This window comes from Carettochelys insculpta, chromosome 29 (assembly GCF_033958435.1).
Source record: "Carettochelys insculpta isolate YL-2023 chromosome 29, ASM3395843v1, whole genome shotgun sequence".
NCBI classification, from domain to species: Eukaryota; Metazoa; Chordata; order Testudines; family Carettochelyidae; genus Carettochelys; species Carettochelys insculpta.
The window spans coordinates 14,425,701-14,442,382 of record NC_134165.1 but is presented as its reverse complement, the minus strand read 5'-3'; the positions used below and the strand labels follow the sequence as shown (position 1 = coordinate 14,442,382).

Sequence of the window (16,682 nt, the reverse complement as noted above, 5' to 3'; positions counted from 1 at the left end):
AAGCCTGAAGAAGTGCATCAGAACCATTTTTTTTTTTGACAGGCAGCAACAGCAGCAATTCCAGGCCTCAGAACAACCGAAGGCCTACAAGCAGTGCCTGTGGGCTGCCTGGCATTTGGGCAATGCTGTGCCTGCACTACCTGGTGCCCAGCAAGCTGCCTACATGAGCAGGGCTTCCACTTATCCACCCAAGAGGGTTTCCAGCTGCGTAATACAAACCTTGCCCTGCTCACTCCATGCCTTCTTCCGTCCTCACCCTCACAGGGGGTTGAAGTATGGGCAAAGGTGCAGGCTCTGGGACAGAGTTTGGGTGAGGGAGGGGATGCAGGTTCTGGGAGAGGGGGTGTGGGTGCAGTGTGCAGGCTGAGGGGGTGCAAGGTGTGGGAGGGTGCAGGTTCTGGGTTGCGGTACAGGAAGGTGTCATGGGTGGCACTCACCTCAGGCAGCTCCTGAAAGTGACCAGCATCTCTCTCTGGCAGCAACTTTGACACGGGATCTTCAGAGTCCATGTGTCTCTGCCCCTACAGCTGCAGTTCCCAGCCAAGGGGGACTGTGAAGCTGGGACTCAGGACAGCCTGTGGAGATACCCCCCCAAGCAGGGGCTGCAGGAACAGTGCTGGCCACTTCCAGGAGTGGCACAGAATAAGAGTGGGCAAGAAACCTGCCTTAGTCTGCCAGGGTCCCCAAACCCGTATAAATTGCCCAAGCCCCTGGTGTTTGCCCCCTTTGCCCCCCACAATCAACAGGCCTGTCTATATGTACAATCAATAAGCTCTAACTCTTATCAGTGACCTCCCCTTGAGATCTATCATCATCCCCATTTTAAAGATGGGAAAACTGAGGCATGGGGCAGTGAAGTGACTTTCCGCAGTGACCTAGGAACAGAAAATGTTTTCTCACTCTATAACCAGTAGGTAGCACAGCCTCCCTGAGATTTCTGGGAAAGGGAAGCATGAGCGTAAAACCATTCTCCCTTCCCACGTGTGCCCAGCTCCGGCTAGGTGCTGCCCGTAGCTATCTGCCAGCAAACTCTCTGTCTGGCAGTGTTCCCCATGAAAGCTCCCCTTTTGCGCCTGGAGTAGAAAAGCTAGATCCCTTCATCCCTAGTGTCGTGCTGATTTCTCATCCAGTGCAGTTCTTCTATCACACTTACCGTTGGTTCGTTATGTACCAGGTCTAACTTCTGTGCCGCGTCCACAGAACAGCTCCCAAGGGTGAAGTTAAGCAGGCCCGCAAAACATCCACAGGACGCAAGCCTGATTTACAAGCTCCTCCTGTTCAGCGGCGCCATTTCCCTGTGCCGTCCTGTCATTACCCCTTTGTCTGGGTGTGCAGCGCACAGGAGAGGGAAGCCACTGATGGTCAGATCGATTCAACTCAACAAGCGGAGGACCCAGAAGCAATCTGAGCCTGAGGTCTAGCTTCACAGAGACAGAAATCCCAGAAACTGCAGGGTGCTTTCATCTACTGGAGGAAGGCAGAACCAGAACTAAAGGCTGCAGACTGAAGTCAGACACAATCCAGGGAGAAATAAGGCAGAGGGAACAGCGTGTTTTCCAGCTCTTGGGGTCTTCAAATGAACAGCGGGCAACGTTCTTGAAGACAGGCTTCAGCGAGGCAGCCCTGTTCGTCTGGTTCTGCAAACATACCCAGGAGTCCCGTGTCCCCGTAAGGACTAAGCAGAAGCGAGCAGCACCTCCTCAAAGCGCAGGCCCCAATACCCTTGTTAGCCTTTAAGATGCCACCGGACCCCATGGCTGATTTTTCTGGGAGATGAATTTTAAACAAACACCCGCTAGTGGATTCCACGCCGAAGCCACCAGCTGAAATTCTCCAGCCTGTGGTCCCTTCCAGCCCTAGGATTCTACGATACTGAAAGACAACTGCGATGATCAATGCTCACCTCTCGGGAAAACCAAAAGGTGATTTTAAGCCCGCAGGTGCCAGCTGGGGGATGGTGTTGGGTTTGAAATGACTTCCAGGCCAGTTTCAGAAGTGGAAACCCTCCCTTGAAGGTCAACAGGGGGCGCTCCGGCAGCTGGATTTGCTCAGCAGTGAGTTTAAATGATCCCTTGCCTGGGAAATCTTTCACAGGACAAAATCCCAGCTAAGCCCTACACCTGAATTATCCGTCCACAGGGCTCTGGTGGCACTGGAGGGGCAGGGGGATGGTGACAGAGCGCTGGTACTTTATCCCACTCCTGAGCCACGTTTGTTTCCTTACTTTGATATGTCCTAAACTTGTGCATTAAAACAAAAGGAGAAAGCAACAAAACTAAATGGAAGAGCCAGAGACATGAGAGAGGAGCATCAATAACCTTTTCAGATCACTGGCTAGCCTCCCCCCGTGGTCAGTGAGCATCCCACCACACAACCCCCCCAGCAAAAGGAGAGATAGTCTCTAACAAAACCCTTTAATAAGTTTCTTTTTGCGCAAAAAAGTAGAAAAGGAGGAAACATCGGGTGCTCTTCCTGGGCCGTCAGACCCAGGCTGCCCGGACTCGTGGAGAGCTTGCAAATTAAACCTGCAGCCGGGAGACAACGACACAAACTGGAGCCACACTGGAATGGTACGCCAGAAGAGAGGCAACCGGAGGAGCCTGTGATGCCTGAAGTCGGCCAGTCGAGGTCCAGGTTGGGAGGAGCCATGCTTAGAAACGACCATCTCCTGCAGCCAGCGCTGTCAAGCAGCTGCTTCTGCTCCAGAGAAGGTTTTTTCTTCCATGCTGGCAAAAGGCAGCAGCAGTCGAGAGACAGTCTCCACTCACCCCCTTTCCCCTCCCGGGCTGAAAGGGCAGCCGAAGGTACTACAGGCAGTGCCCTTACTCCAACTGGCAGAGGGCGAGGGGGACATTTTTTGCTGGCCCCAGCGCACTCGGAATCTTTCAGCCAGTGCAAATTCCTCCCTTCCTCTTTGAACAACCAGCCCGCATCCTTCCTCTCCTGAATCCCACATTATCAACAGTAAAATTCCACCTTGCACTTGTTGCCGCCAACAGGATGGGGCGGTCTAAATCGCCTGCAGCTTGCAGACGAGGCGAGGAAGTGATGGCAGCAGTTCTGATTTCTTGCCAAGAACCTACGGTGTCATCTGCTCACAATAGCTCCAAAAACGTCCATTCAAATTCTCTCCCTCCTGTAGGCAAGACCAGACAGGTTTCCGGTCTTGCTGGGAAAAGTCTTTAATGCCAGGAAGAATAAGACAGCTAGAACAGCCCTCTGTCCCCATCACAGCTCTCTCGACGGCTGGCCAGCTGTAGCAGATGTGGATATCCCCGCTGGAGGGGCTGCCGTCCTCAGAAATCTCCTTGTAAGTCTAAAGAAAAGAGAAACAAGCTCTTACACGACAGAGAAATCTGCACCTGCAGCGGGCGGCAGGTCCCTGCCTTTCCTTTCCCCTAAGCCAGCGATGCTCAGACCTCAGCTGTTCAGGAGCCAGCCCTGCGACCCAACAGAACCCTGGCCATGGGAATTCACTGCTTCTTGGACTGTCGGGCTGAAGCGGAATGACGGGGAAAGATGGATGGTCGTGCGTTCTTCTCACAGCACAATGGCCAACCAGGGTCATATTTTACCACCTACAATCGGTCAATCATGCAGTAAAAGGGTTGGGACTGGTCACTAGTTCAATCGCACCGTGTTTGAACATCATGTGCTGCAGGAGACCCACTGAAGAGCCCCACCACGTGCTGCTGGTGTGAGCTGAAGCTTCTCATGTAAACAGGCCCCCTGTACTTCCAACCCCTCCAGCAGGGAACGCCCTTTGGGTTAGGTTCTCACTGGACCCAGCAGCATCACTGCTCCCTAAAGCTGCCCATCCACCTGTAGTCACTTTCCCTGCCAAGCGTGTCCCTGGATTGCTTATTAATCTGCACTACAGCGGAGCTCAGAAGCCTTGGCTGAAGTCTGGGCTGCATGGCGCTAGATGTCTCTGTCCTAGACAACTAGGCAAAGGAAGGGTCGCTAGCCCCCATGCCCCACAGCAGGGTTCCCTCTCATTTTTTCCAGCCATGGGCAGAATAAATTTTGTTATGTACACCCAGATCTGGGCAGCTGTGCACCACCTTTGAAACACAGGCTGCTGGCTGTGGGTGTTCTGCTCACCAGCTGGGCAGCACCTGGGCGGCTGCCCCGGTGCTCAGCTTACAGGGAACGCTGGTGCGCACACAGCTAAATGGATTTGCCCAAATTCACAAAGGTGGGAAACTGACTCTGGATCTTCCAGGTTCCACTCCTGCACCTTCCCTGCAAAATCCTGATGTGGCACAAGCAGGGCAGGCAACACAGCCTGATTACCAGCTGAACCTCCATGCCGTAATTCTAAGCCCCACGCATGCACCTTCCGGCCTGGCTCACGATTCCCAACCCCACTCAGTACGGTTTCACTGCTCGCAGGCCGGCTGCCCAGCAGGGGAAAAGACAGGGGCATTCTGCATGCAGGTTACAACCACCCCGGCTAACTGTGCACGTTAAAGCCAATGCTGATCTCTGCTTCAACTGCTGGGCAGCGTCTCCCCCTCCCACACTCAGGAGTCCAGGCCGTATTTCTGCAGGGAAAGGTTTTGAGCGGCCTGGAAAAGGCCAGGCCCAGGCCTGTCCCCAGGGATGGACTCGGCCCCTACCGCTTCTCTTAAGCCGCTCTCCTTTGCGGGACTTGTCCATCTCCTCGACGAACTCCTCGAAGACTCGCACGTAGGGAGCCAAGCTGGTTTTCTTGTAGTCTAAGGGAGAAAGACACCCCATGTAGCAGGAGAAACTCCCACACAGCCCCTGGCATAGGGTAAGCTATAGGATCCGACCAGGACAATTCCTCAATCACCCGTTGAAACCTTGGCAATCAGACTGGATGGGCAGGGAAGCAATCCAAGATTTCAGCAAGCAATCAATGGTGGTGCTTTTCTTCGGCGGGGAGCAGGGTCTGGGATGGAGGTTGGGTGCAGAAGAGAGTGTGGGGTAGGGCCTGGGCTGCAGGAGGGGGAGGTGGGGTCTGAAAGGGAGTTTGAAGGAGGAGGTTGTGATCTAGGGCCGGGGATTGGGGCGCAGGGTCTGGGAAGGAGCTGCGTTGAGGTTTCAGGAGCAGGCTCTGGCCAGGAGGCGCCTACCTGAGCAGCTCCCAGGCAGCAGCACTCTCAGGCTGGCTTCCCTACCTGGGCAAGCAGCCCCAGCTCATGGGCTGTTCCATGTGGCTCTCTGCACCGGGAGGAAGGGGCTTCGCAGGCTAGCCCTGCCCCCAGCAAAATCTCTCAGTACCTATTGGTCAGAAACCAGCCAATAGGAGCCGAGAGATTTGGCTGGAGGCAGGGACAGCAGCCAGAGGTAGGAGCTGGCTGTGGGTCAGATTAAAAGGCGTGGTAGGCTGAATCTGGCCCACAGGCCCTGCCTGGCCTGCCCCGATTAAGAGGATGACATGAACTCATCTCCAGCCAGGCCCGTTCCTTAACTTAGACTTCACCATTTTTGCATCAGGGAAAATTCACCCCCAGCACTGCTGCATGCACCCACAATACTGCAGAGGGCTGCTACCCCGGCAGTGCCGCCTAGTGGCTAGGGCACAGGATCGCCACTCGGAAGACAGGCTCAAGTTCCATCTCCACCACCAGGCTGCTGGAGTGAGTGACCCTGTGCGTGCCTCAGTTTCCACATCTATGGAATGGGAATAATGAGACTGAACTCAAGAGAGCCCAGCAAGACCTTGCCCATGGGCCCCGAGCCTGGCCCAGAACCCAGGTCTTCTGTCTCCTAGGCTCTGCTCCCTCCCACGGCCCCATACAAATGTACTCAGCATCTTTTGCCTCTGCCACCTCTGGCCACTCACCCCTGGTCCGTCGCTTGGCCCCTGGTTCCGCCTCGTTTTCCTTCTCTCCATCCTCCTTGTTAGGGGTGTCCAATTCGTTGCACAGGGAGCTAAAAACAAGCAGAGTATCCCTGAAAGAGGGGCACCCAACGCCCCTGGCTACCCTCTAGCCACAATCAGCCACCCAGGAGATCAGCCTCACTGCAGGGCCACTCGCTTGTGGAGAGCAGGACTAGCCCACCTGGTGCTGCCCAGATCCTGCAGGACAGGGGTTCACTGCTGTGTCAGATAAACGAACTGACTGGCCATATCCACCCAGTGCTGATAAACAACACGTGTGCGTGTGTCACAGCAGTGCTCCCTTTAACTTTTTCCACGTGCAGAATACTTTTTATTACATACACTGAAGCATGTCTGGATGTGCACCACCACAGAGACACACGCTGCTGGCTGTGGGCGCACTGCTAATGAGCTGGGTGGCAGCTGCATCTCTGCTGGGCAGCCACCCAAGTGCTCAGGTTACAGGGAACACAGGGGCGCACCTTTCGTTGTGTCTGCATTCCCCAGGGAGCTGCACCCCCAGCCAGGAGCTCCCCTGTGCCACCCTCCTGTCCCCCATATGCCAGAGGGTTGGGGAATTCCCCACTGTCCCTTGCTTCATGTCTCTTTCTTTTGTCCCCCTTGGATGGGCAGGCGGCCGGCACTCTCTCCTCCTGACCAGCCACTCTCATGTTACACAGAGCAGGTTGCATGCCAGGGAGGAAGGCCGTTGCCTCCCCCGGCTCTCCTCGACAGCTGAGCATCGCGGCAGAAGCTCCGTGCTCCCCACCGTTTTCTCCCGTCCCGTTTCCCAACCTCTCCCAAAATCCACCGGGTTCTGCCTGGCGATGCCGGAGGCCCAGACTCAATCGGAAGCGAGTGTGGCACACAGACAGGCGAGCCCCAGCACATGGGGGAACGACCCCACAGCCTCGGGGTACCTGATGGTTGGAACAGCGAACGGGTCGAACTGATCCAGCCTCTGCAAATCGATGGGGACCGAAACCCGACCTGGGAGAAGCAAAACAGTGTCACTTTGCAGCAGTGTGTTTCCTGAGTCGCCCGAGGCTACAGTCCGGGCTCAGGACTCCCTTGGGTTGGGAGCTGCACAGAGCTGGGGGGGTGCACAGCCAGGGCTGCAGGGAGGGAGGGGACAGGGAGAGAAGTGAGCTGCAGGGACAGCTCACCAGGAGTGCAGGCTGGGGACGGGACTGTCCTTTGGACACCTGGTTCAGCCGGCAGGAACTGCCTGTCACCTCCCTGCTGGAAGGGATGCTCGGGGGCCAGGATTCCCCACCGCACAAACCAGAGGAGTATCTAGCAGCGAAATCGCTCCCCAGCCTGGTCTGCAGGGAGGAGGGGCTGGCAGAGGCGCTGATTTTTATTCTTCCCAGTGGGTGCATCACCTGAAGGCCCCACCCTTTGATTAAAGCGGCGTGACCTGTTTTAGGGTGGACGCTGAACGGGCTCTTCAGTAAGTGGCTGACGCCTTTGCTGACGTTGACGTCGAGCCGGGGGAAGCAGTACTGCAGCACGATCTCCTTCACCGTGTGCAACTTGGGCTGGGAGCAGGGAGAACAGTCACAGGCTGTGTGCGTGTGAGACAGAGAGACAAAGCCCCACACACTCTGTTTCTGATCCGTGTGTGTGTGTGTCACAAGGCCCCACACACTCTCTGTTTCTGATCCGTGTGTGTGTGTGTCACAAAGCCCCACACACTCTGTTTCTGATCCGTGTGTGTGTGTGTCACAAAGCCCCACACTCTCTGTTTCTGATCCGTGTGTGTGTGTGTCACAAGGCCCCACACACTCCTCGTTTCTGGTCTGAGGACTTCACCATCCCAGGTTCAGTCACAGGCCCCCAACCAGCCCCCTTGCCATGGGGCAATGTCTGGAAGGCAGGCTCTCCCGAGGGCACCCCCACCCTCATGGGGACCAGCGCTCGATCTGGGTCCCGGATTCCATTCCCAGCTCTGCCTCTGGCAAATACCTCCCCCCGTCTCGCCGTGCCTCAGTTTCCCCACCAATAGCATGGCAGGTAAAGATGCCCATCTCTGCAGTGCTCCTTGAGGCAGACCAGTGGAAAACGTCGGACTACAGTTGACCACTGTTGTTATCCTAGGACGTGCTGGGTCTGCCCCATACAAGACTGAAGCAGCAGCACTATGTATGTTTCATCACTCCGCCTCCCCAAGGGGGAAGAGGGAATCATTCAATGAATCAGGCCCAGAGACCAACCATCCCCCCGCAAGTCACAACCTGCTTTGATTCCCCCCAGCTGCACTCTCCGGCTGTTCCTTACCTTGTGTTTCTCCACTTTGCTTTTCAAGACTGCCCAGCGCTGGACTGAATCGTGCTTTTTGGGGAATTCGAGCAGCAGGCTCTCGCGGAGCGGTGATCAGCTGTTAAGGGTTTACAGCCAGCCTCTCTGAGGACCAACCAGCATTCCCTGCAAGCTGAACGCTTGGGCGGACACCCAGGAGAGAATCAGGTGCCTCCAGGCTGCTTAGCAGAACGCCCCCAGTGCCAGCCTGCATTTCTACTGGTGGTGCACATCCACACATTCCTCACACATAAAATTTATTCCACACACAGATAGAGTTAAAAAAAAAAAAGAAGGAATGTTGGTACCAACTCACCTCACATCAGCCCAGCTGGGGGCTGAATCCACCATCCATAAGGCAGGAGCTGCGTCACCCTCTGAACAAGCAGCACTCCTGTCTTGGGTGACCCTCACGTTCTAGCCCACCACCCCGACCCTGAACTGCACAATCAGCACCCCAGGCAAGGCCCCATGAACAGCCAAAGGATATGCTCTGGGACGAGGGCAGCCACCTTCTCCCAGCTCTCTCTGCTGCCCAGGATATCCTGGCCCACCAGGGCATACTCTTCGAAGTACGGCTCCACCAGACGCAGCGAATTGCTGGGAGAACAGGGGGAGGAGCGTGGTGAGAGGAGGTGGCATGATGAACCACCAGGCACGTTGGTAGAGGACGGGAATGCAATGCCTCAATCCTGATGCCTCTAACTCCACATGGCAGGCCTGATGCTCAGCAACGTCCTCCCAGCATGCAGGGCGAGGGGCATCTGAACAGCTTGGCTGCCGGTTGAGTTAGAGCAGCCCTGGGACTGCTCTAAGATATACTCCTCTCCCCGTGACTCTTGGGGAGCGGAGAGGAGTCATAACTCAGGGTGATCTAGCCACACCCTAACCTAATCCCATGCCAGGGGCTGCACAGAGGGGATGTAGAACCCCTAACATCTTGCTCCATATCGGCTGGCATTGGTCCCCAGGGAGTCATTCCGCCCCACCCCCCCAAGAATGGCACAGAGGGGCCTGAATGTGGCCGAGAGACACTTCCACCGCATCCCAGAGCAGGGTGTCCCATGCAACTCGGCCAGGCTGATGGACATGGGATGCCACCCATGTCCTGGCCACTGACCTGATGAATGGGTGAATGGGCTCCGTCAGGTTCACCTTCTTCACAGTTTCGGGCCCGCCCTGGGGAGTGAAAGAGGAGAAGGATCGCGCAACCCAATCCTGCCCCTTCTCTGAAGGCCAGGCGCTGAGCGAGGAGCCCAGCACCAGGCCCTGGGGCGGGCAAGAATTTGGCTCCAGGGCCACGATCTGTGGAGGAGCTGAACGTTCACAGCTCCATGCTCAGCACCTCCAGACCAGCCACCGATGCCTGGACATCACAGTCCTGCAAGAGGGAGCCTGCAGTCCCTGCCTGAGACACATGGCTGCGCCTCAGTTATCCAGTCAGGGAGTTCAGCGCTGCCCTGTCTTCCAGGGGTTGGGCAGGTAAAGCCACGGCTGATACTGCAGTGGCCAGGGCCAGTGGAGCCTTTGACCAACAGGCCCATATTTCATAGACTATGAGAACCAGAAGGGACCTCGAGAGGTTAACAAGTCCAGTCCCCTGGCCTCATGGCAGGACCAAGCACTGTCCAGACAGACCATCCCTGACAGGTGTCTGTCTAACCTGCTCTTAAATATCTCCAGGGATGGAGATTCCACCATCTCCCCAGGTAATTCATTCCAGCATTTAACCACCCCGGGAGCTAGGAAGTTTTTCCTAATGTCCGCCCTAAACCTCCTCCCTGGCTGCAGTTTAAGCTGATTGCTGCTTGTTCTGTCCACAGAGGCCAAGAAGAACGATTTTTCTCCCGCCTCCTTGTAACACCCTTTTCGGTACTTGAAAGCTCTTAACATGTCCTCTCTCTTCTCCAATTTGCATTGCCCTGCTCAGTGCAGCCTGGCTTCCGAAGAGACCTGGGAGACAGCCAGGACCTCAGCCCAGCCAGGCACCCCCCCAGCCCCGAGCACTCCCACGCACCTTCACCAGGGAGAGATACTCCACGACCGCCGAGCGCAGGGCGGAGGACCACTTCCGGACGGCATCATCGCATACCCAGCAGTGCACCCCACGCCGGCCCGAGTACACCCACAGACGGTGCTTCACCCCAAAATCCTCTGGGGGGAGACATGGAGCAAAATCAGAACAAAGAGGATACAAGAGAAAATTCCCCCATCAACCATCCAGGGCCCCCAAAGGGCTGGGAGATGCTGGGGGACGCGGTGCATAAAGCAAGGCATTTCCACACAGCCGGTCGTGCAGCTGAAGTCTGCAGATGGCCCCGAGGGAGGCTCGTCCCGCTGGCCGGAGGGTGCAGACAAACAGTGTCATAACTGGTGCCTGTGATGGGGTTCAGGGGTCCCCATGCACTGCACCCTGTCCGCAGGCAGGAGTGACTCTCACTCAGCAGGTAGAATAGGAAGTTTATTTAGTGACAGAGGCCCAGTTTCTTACAGAAGAGTCAGTGCAGCAGTCAGAGACAGTCATTCCAACCTGTCCTGGGGAGAGGAGCCCGAGGGGTGCCCCTCTGGGGTGTAGCTTCCCCCCTTGCCAGGCTGGCGCCTTCCAGCTCCCTCTCCCCCCAGCTTCTAACTGCCTCTGATTCAAACCCCCCGCCTTTGGCTCCTCTGTGATGGGGTTCAGGGGTCCCCCCGCTGGCAGGAGTGACTTTCACTCAGCAGGTATAACAGAAGGTTTATTAGGCAACAGATGCCCAGTTTCTCACAGAAGCGACAGCACAGCAGCCAGAGACAGTCCTTTCAATCTGTCCTGGGGAGAAGACCCTGAGGGGTGCCCCTCTGGGGTGTAGCTTCCCCCTCCTCCGGCTGGCTGCCTTCCAGCTCTCCCTTTTCCTAGCCTCTACTGCCACCCCCGATTTAAAACCCAGCTCAGCTCCTCCCTGCTCTTTGTTCAGGCAGAGGTGTTACCTGCCAGTTGTAGCCCCAGGGTCATCCTTAGCCACCGGGAGCTGCTGCTTGCCTCAGACATCCAGCCTGACTCACACATGCACTCCCCCCACTCCATCACATCCTCCCTCCTCTTCGTTCAGGGCAGAGGTGTTACCTGCCAGCCTAGGTTATAGCCCCAGGGTCATCCTCAGCCGCTGGGAGCTGCCCTTATTGTCTCACACACATCCAACCTGAGTCTCACACATGCACCCCCCCCCCGAACTCCATCACAGTGCCCAGAGCTGGCAACCGCAGCTGTGCTAAAGCACCGTCGTCTCCCAGGATGCAGTGCTCCGTCGCGGGCCAGCGGGACAATCAGCACTGCCCCCGAGGGGACGTGTGGTCTTGGCAGGTCCCATCCCCGCCAAGGGCAGCCAAAAGTTCTCCACAAGTGGAAGCGGCCGAGGGGGGGGGAGAGAGCAGAGCAGCCACCGGGGGCCCAGCGAGAGAGGGAACGTCAGAGCCCTGTGGGCCAGGCCATGCAGCAGCCCCCGGCCCAAAGGAGCGTGGCCAGTACTCACCCACCAGCCCACGGTCGATGATGCGGATGGCAATGGTCATGAGGGTCCAGCACTTGGAGCAGATCTCAGCGGAGCTGGAAGGAGAGCGGCCCAGGCAGAGCCGAGCAAGCGTGAGCCTCGCACAATACAAACCCCACGCCCCAGACACAGCACGCGAGCCACGGGGTCAGAGCCGCACCGCGTATCCCACCCCAGGGTCACACTCCGAGGGGGAACTCTCCAGGGACGGCTGCAAAATAACATTGGAACTGCAGCCCGCCCAGCGCTCGATGGAGTCCCTGGCTGCTGGTTTGCTCCTTTGGTCGCCCAGGAATCAAATCCAATGCTCTCAGCATAGGCCCTTCCGGGGAACGCTGGCCTTTGGGTTACAGAGCAGGGCCACAGCTCTGCCATGGCCCACCTCCTGCCTCAGTTTCCCCCACTGTAACCTAGGTTTCTTTGTCTTCCAGGACAACGACCGTCTCCCGCCATATCTTTGTGCGCTGGGGCCCTCTCGGACCGACCGCAGCCCAAGCAGCTACCTGCAGCATCTCCGGACGTCGTCGTAATCGGTCATGTCGATGTCGAACACCAGCTCCTTCTCCTGAGCCTGGAAGGCGCCCATGTGGACAGCGTTGCGCTGGCTGGGCTGCAGGAGGGGCGGGAGGGGTCAGTTTCAACGGCTGCGGGCCCCACACGGGTGACTGCTGGGGTGGATTCAATGTGCGCTCTGGGGATGGAGTGTCCGCAGGGGCAAAAGCCAAACTGCTCCTGCTACAAGCTCCCCGCAGTGCCTCTTGCCCACCCTGGGCTCCGCTGCCCAACTCCTCTGCCTCCCTCCCTCCTAGGGAAGAGGTGGGGTAGGGCAGTGTTGATGGGGGAAGGGAGTCAGGCACACCCCCGGGCATCCATGCTGCAGCAGGGGCTCTGCCACACCCAGGGCATTTCCCACCCCAGATGGGAGCCGGGCTTCCTGGGTTCTCATCCCAGTGTGCTCAAATGCAGCAGCCCTCCGCCTCGCCAGTGCACTATGCCCCTTTCCGGAGTCCAGTTTGTCTCACCTCCCCCAGGTTCCAGCTCACTTCACAACCACGTGCTTGCAAAACCAGCCCCTCAGCACACCGACGCCTCACAGCGCCCAACAAACTGCTCACCCTCGCCATTTTACCCCCGCCTGACAGACGGGACTATAGATGCAGGTTGAACCTCTCTCGTCCGGCACCCTGGGGACCTGACTGGTGTGGAATCAGAGAATTTGCCGGACCGGGGAGGCCAATATTGCCTAGCTGAATTATCAACTCTTCACTGCTTCTGGGGCTTGTCAACGATATTTAGGGGGAAATTAGAGCAAAATAACAGCCCAGAACACCGAGAGCCAGGACAGGTGGCTGGAAAGAAACTTTACGGGCCCGTGGGAAACTTGGCCACACCGACGAGAAGCGGTCGTCCGGCTAACTAAAAGCACGCCAGATTGCAGAGGCTGCCAGACATTAGAGGGGGTCAACCTGTGCTTACATTTCAGCGTGATACTTGTAGTAAGTACAGGCCCAGTATGAGGCCTTAGGCCTGAACTAAAGTAATGGTCAAAACTGCTAACAGAAAGCAAAGTGCAGCTGTGAGCTAAAGGGACGCATTGCTCACAGACGGTGGCAAGAAGAGGGGTGATGCTGCATAAACATCTCTACCCAGCATAGTGAGGTAGGAACATGGTACCAGAACACCCGACCCTGGAACTTTCCGCAGATAAGAAGGAACAGGCTGACCCATCCCAATGACAGGGGCAGAAGGGTAATATGATGGATAGAGTTGTTCTGTTCGAACCAACATGTACAATGTGAGAGGCGGCACCTGACTACGTCGAAGGGTTGTACCTCAGTACCTCAGGAGTGATGTGTGAATTGTTTGTACCTGTGTATAAGAATGTACCCCTGGGGTGTGGTCTGGGTCCGGCCAAGGGGGCAGCGGAAAGTCCTGCCACTGACTGAGCCAAGTCCATTGACTGTGGGTGCATATTTGTAGTATGCCCTGACTTAGACTAAGAAGTCTACAGGGAACTACTATTGTGTCCAATACGGCAATAAACCTGGCCGACGTGCCTTCGCACCTTACTAGACTCTGTGGTCATTGGGGGTTCTCTTCGGGTCTGCTGTGTCGGCTGTCTGCAGAGCTGGGGCAGCGCACAGAGGGAACACACACACGCAGCCGAGTGATACCAGCACTGGAGAGAGCAGAGCACCACCCTGGTAGCATCTGACAACAATACTTACCCTGAAATCATACGGAGCAATAAACAAGTGTGTGAAACTTTAGTTTGTGCTGACCTTGCTAGTGCTTTTTAGGGAGCCTGCTGTAAAACTAGACAAACAGTTAGATGCCTGGTATCAGCAAGGTCGCTGCCTTAGTCTGTATCTTCGAGAGCAACAAGAAGTCCTGTGGCACCTTAGAGACTAGCAGATATTTTGAAGCATGAGCTTTCGTGGGCAAAGACCCCCACATCAAATGCATCTGATGAAGCAGGTCTGTGCCCACGAAAGCTCATGCTCCAAAATATCTGTCAGTCTGTAAGGTGCCACGGGGCTTCAGTTGGATGCCTGGATGCTACTGCGAACCCTGACCCTGTACTGGAAGGAGCGGCCGGCTCCTGGCTGGCTGTGCACCCTGGGGGAGGCCAGCATAGCCAAGGGGCTCCGGCCGCGTGTGGAATTTTACATTGATCACAGTGTTCCATGCGGACGAAACCCAAGGACGTCTCCCCACCCGAACTCACGCGATGGGAATAGACAGCGCCAATGTCAATCTTGTAGGGACTTATCTTCTGCATCTCCTTCTCCAGCTCCTGGGGGCTGCTGAAGGACTGGTAGCGCAGGTAGACGTCACTGCGCAGCGTGAAGGAGAACTCCCGCCGCTGGAAGTAATTCTTCTCCACTGCAAAGGAAACAGCAGCTGCACAAGGCGCCAGGGCGGACACAGGGATGGATGGGCCCCCAGCCCTGACCCACAGCTCCTCATCCCATATGTTCATTCTTTCCCAGCTGCCCCCACCAAACTCTGGACATGGGTCTTTTAGACTCTGTCCTTATGCTCTTGCGCATCCTGCTTCATGGCCCCATTTTCCCCTCACCATACACAGCCCCCTTCCAGCACCCTCCAATTCTCCTGCTCAGTGCATGCACCCCTCTGCCCCTACCTCCTGCCTGCACCCCCACCCTGTGCACACGTTCTCATGGTCCTCTACATCATCATCCACCCCAGATGATGAGTGCACCCCCATCTCTCCTACACGTGCCCCTCATCCCCCTCCTTATGCATGAGCCCCCACCCCCATTTGCCCCTGCATGTGCCCCCACCCTCTCCCCTTCTGCGTGACCCCCACCCTGATATGCACCCCATCTCCCCTGCATGTGCCCCTCACCCCCTCTCCTTATGCATGAGCCCCCACCCCCAACATGCACCCCCATCTCCCCTGCATGTTCCCCCATCCCCTCTCCTTATGCATGCACCCCCATTTCCCGCTGCATGTGCCCCCGCCCCCTTTCTTTAGGCCTGAGCCCCCACCCCCGACATGCACCCCAATCTCCCCCTGCATGTGCCCCCACCCTCTCCCCTTCCACGTGAGCCCCACCCCCCTGCATGTGCCCCTCACCCACTCTCTGTATGCATGAGCCCCATCTCCCCTGCACGTGCCCCCACCCCCATGCACTCCCATTTCCCCCTGCATGTCCTCCCACCTTCTCCCCTTCTGCGTGACCCCCACCCCCGATATGCACCCCATTCCCCCTGCATGTGCCCCCACCCTCTCCCCTTCCACGTGAGCCCCACCCCCCTGCATGTGCCCCTCACCCACTCTCTGTATGCATGAGCCCCATCTCCCCTGCACGTGCCCCCACCCCCATGCACTCCCATTTCCCCCTGCATGTGCTCCCACCTTCTCCCCTTCTGCGTGACCCCCACCCCGATATGCACCCCATTCCCCCTGCATGTGCCCCCCACCTCCAACATAAACCCCCATCTCCCCTGCATGTGCCCCCATCCCTTCTCCTTATGCATGCACCCCCACTTCCCCCTTCATCTGCCCTCTCTCTTTAGGCCTGAGCCCCCACCCCCGCCATGCACCCCAATCTCCCCTTGCATGTGCCCCCCACCCTCTCTCCCTCCGCGTGACCCCCACCCCCGACATGCACCCCCATTATCCCCCGCCCCTGCCCCACCCGAGGCGCGCCCCCCGGCCCCCGCGCACCGCCGCCGTAGCTGAGCCAGCGCCCGTAGGGCCCGTGGGGGAAGAGGCGGCGGTAGTACAGCGGCAGCAGGTCGGGCAGCACCGCCGGCTCCCACGCGGCCATGGCCCCGGCGCGCAGCGCGGGAACCGGGAGCCGCACGTGAGCCGGCCGGGGCGGCTGGGAGCTGTAGTCCGGGCGGGAGCCCCACCCCCGCGGCGCGGCGCGGCTCCGTGTGCTCGGCGCTGTCCTCCGTCTGCCTGGTTCCCCCGTGTGTCCTGCGCCCAGCTCGCTGCGCCTCGCTCCGTGTGCCCCGTGTCCCCCTCCATGTGCCCGGTGCCCCCCTGTGTCCTACACCCCGCGCCCTGCGCCCTCCTCCGCCTGCCTGGTGCCCCCTGTGTCGTATATCCCATGCCCTGTGCCATCCTCCGCCTGCCTGGTGCCCCCCTGTGTCCCGTACCCCGTGCCCTGCGCCATACTGCGCCTGCCTGGTGCCCCCCTGTGTCCCGTACCCCGTGCCCTGCGCCATACTGCGCCTGCCTGGTGCCCCCCTGTGTCCTATGCCTCACTCCATGTGCCCAGCAGCCCCCTCCATGCGGTCTGTTTCCCATTTCATTTGCAGATATTGGCCCTCTTTTGTGTACCCCATACCCTGCTCTGCGTCTGGGGCTGGCCCCACACCATGTGACCAGCGCCCCGTTGGTCATTTAGGAGGTGGGGCACGGGGAGTGGGGTACACGGAGCCTGGTGCAGGGCGTGTTGCAGAGGCCTCATTGGCACAGATTGCAAGGTTAAACTGCATTGCGCTGTGCTTACCAAATGCTGAGC

General features: G+C 57.9%; 1 protein-coding gene across 2 annotated transcripts; it reads right to left on the bottom strand.

Annotated features, from left to right (window-relative positions):
• Window positions 1–2,400: 2,400 nt before the first annotated feature.
• PRIM1 (DNA primase subunit 1) lies at window positions 2,401–16,074 on the bottom strand. Of its 2 annotated transcripts, none has more exons than XM_074979699.1 (13): window positions 15,878–16,074; window positions 14,408–14,565; window positions 12,183–12,289; window positions 11,662–11,735; window positions 10,173–10,309; window positions 9,276–9,334; window positions 8,647–8,755; window positions 8,135–8,227; window positions 7,021–7,395; window positions 6,775–6,844; window positions 5,816–5,904; window positions 4,623–4,721; window positions 2,401–3,316 (listed from the first exon to the last, which is right to left on the bottom strand). In XM_074979699.1, the coding sequence occupies exons 1-13, from the start codon at window positions 15,978–15,980 to the stop codon at window positions 3,080–3,082; spliced, it is 1,710 nt and encodes a 569-aa protein (XP_074835800.1). In that variant the 5' UTR covers window positions 15,981–16,074; the 3' UTR covers window positions 2,401–3,079. The 2 variants fall into 2 exon arrangements, with proteins under 2 accessions (XP_074835800.1, XP_074835801.1); XM_074979700.1 differs by having other exon boundaries at window positions 3,148–3,316; window positions 7,275–7,395; window positions 15,878–16,068.
• Between the last annotated feature and the right edge of the window lie 608 nt (window positions 16,075–16,682).

Bases quoted from the DNA above. Each gene is read 5' to 3' on its own strand.
- PRIM1 (XM_074979699.1), bottom strand. From the start codon at position 15,980: ATGGCCGCGTGGGAGCCGGCGGTGCTGCCCGACCTGCTGCCGCTGTAC. The intron at 7,396-8,134 runs GTAAGGAACAGC...CCCTGCTCCCAG, and splicing joins GCAAAGTGGAGAAACACAAG to CCCAAGTTGCACACGGTGAA. The intron at 5,905-6,774 runs GTACCCCGAGGC...GCTTGTTTTTAG, and splicing joins TTCGCTGTTCCAACCATCAG to CTCCCTGTGCAACGAATTGG.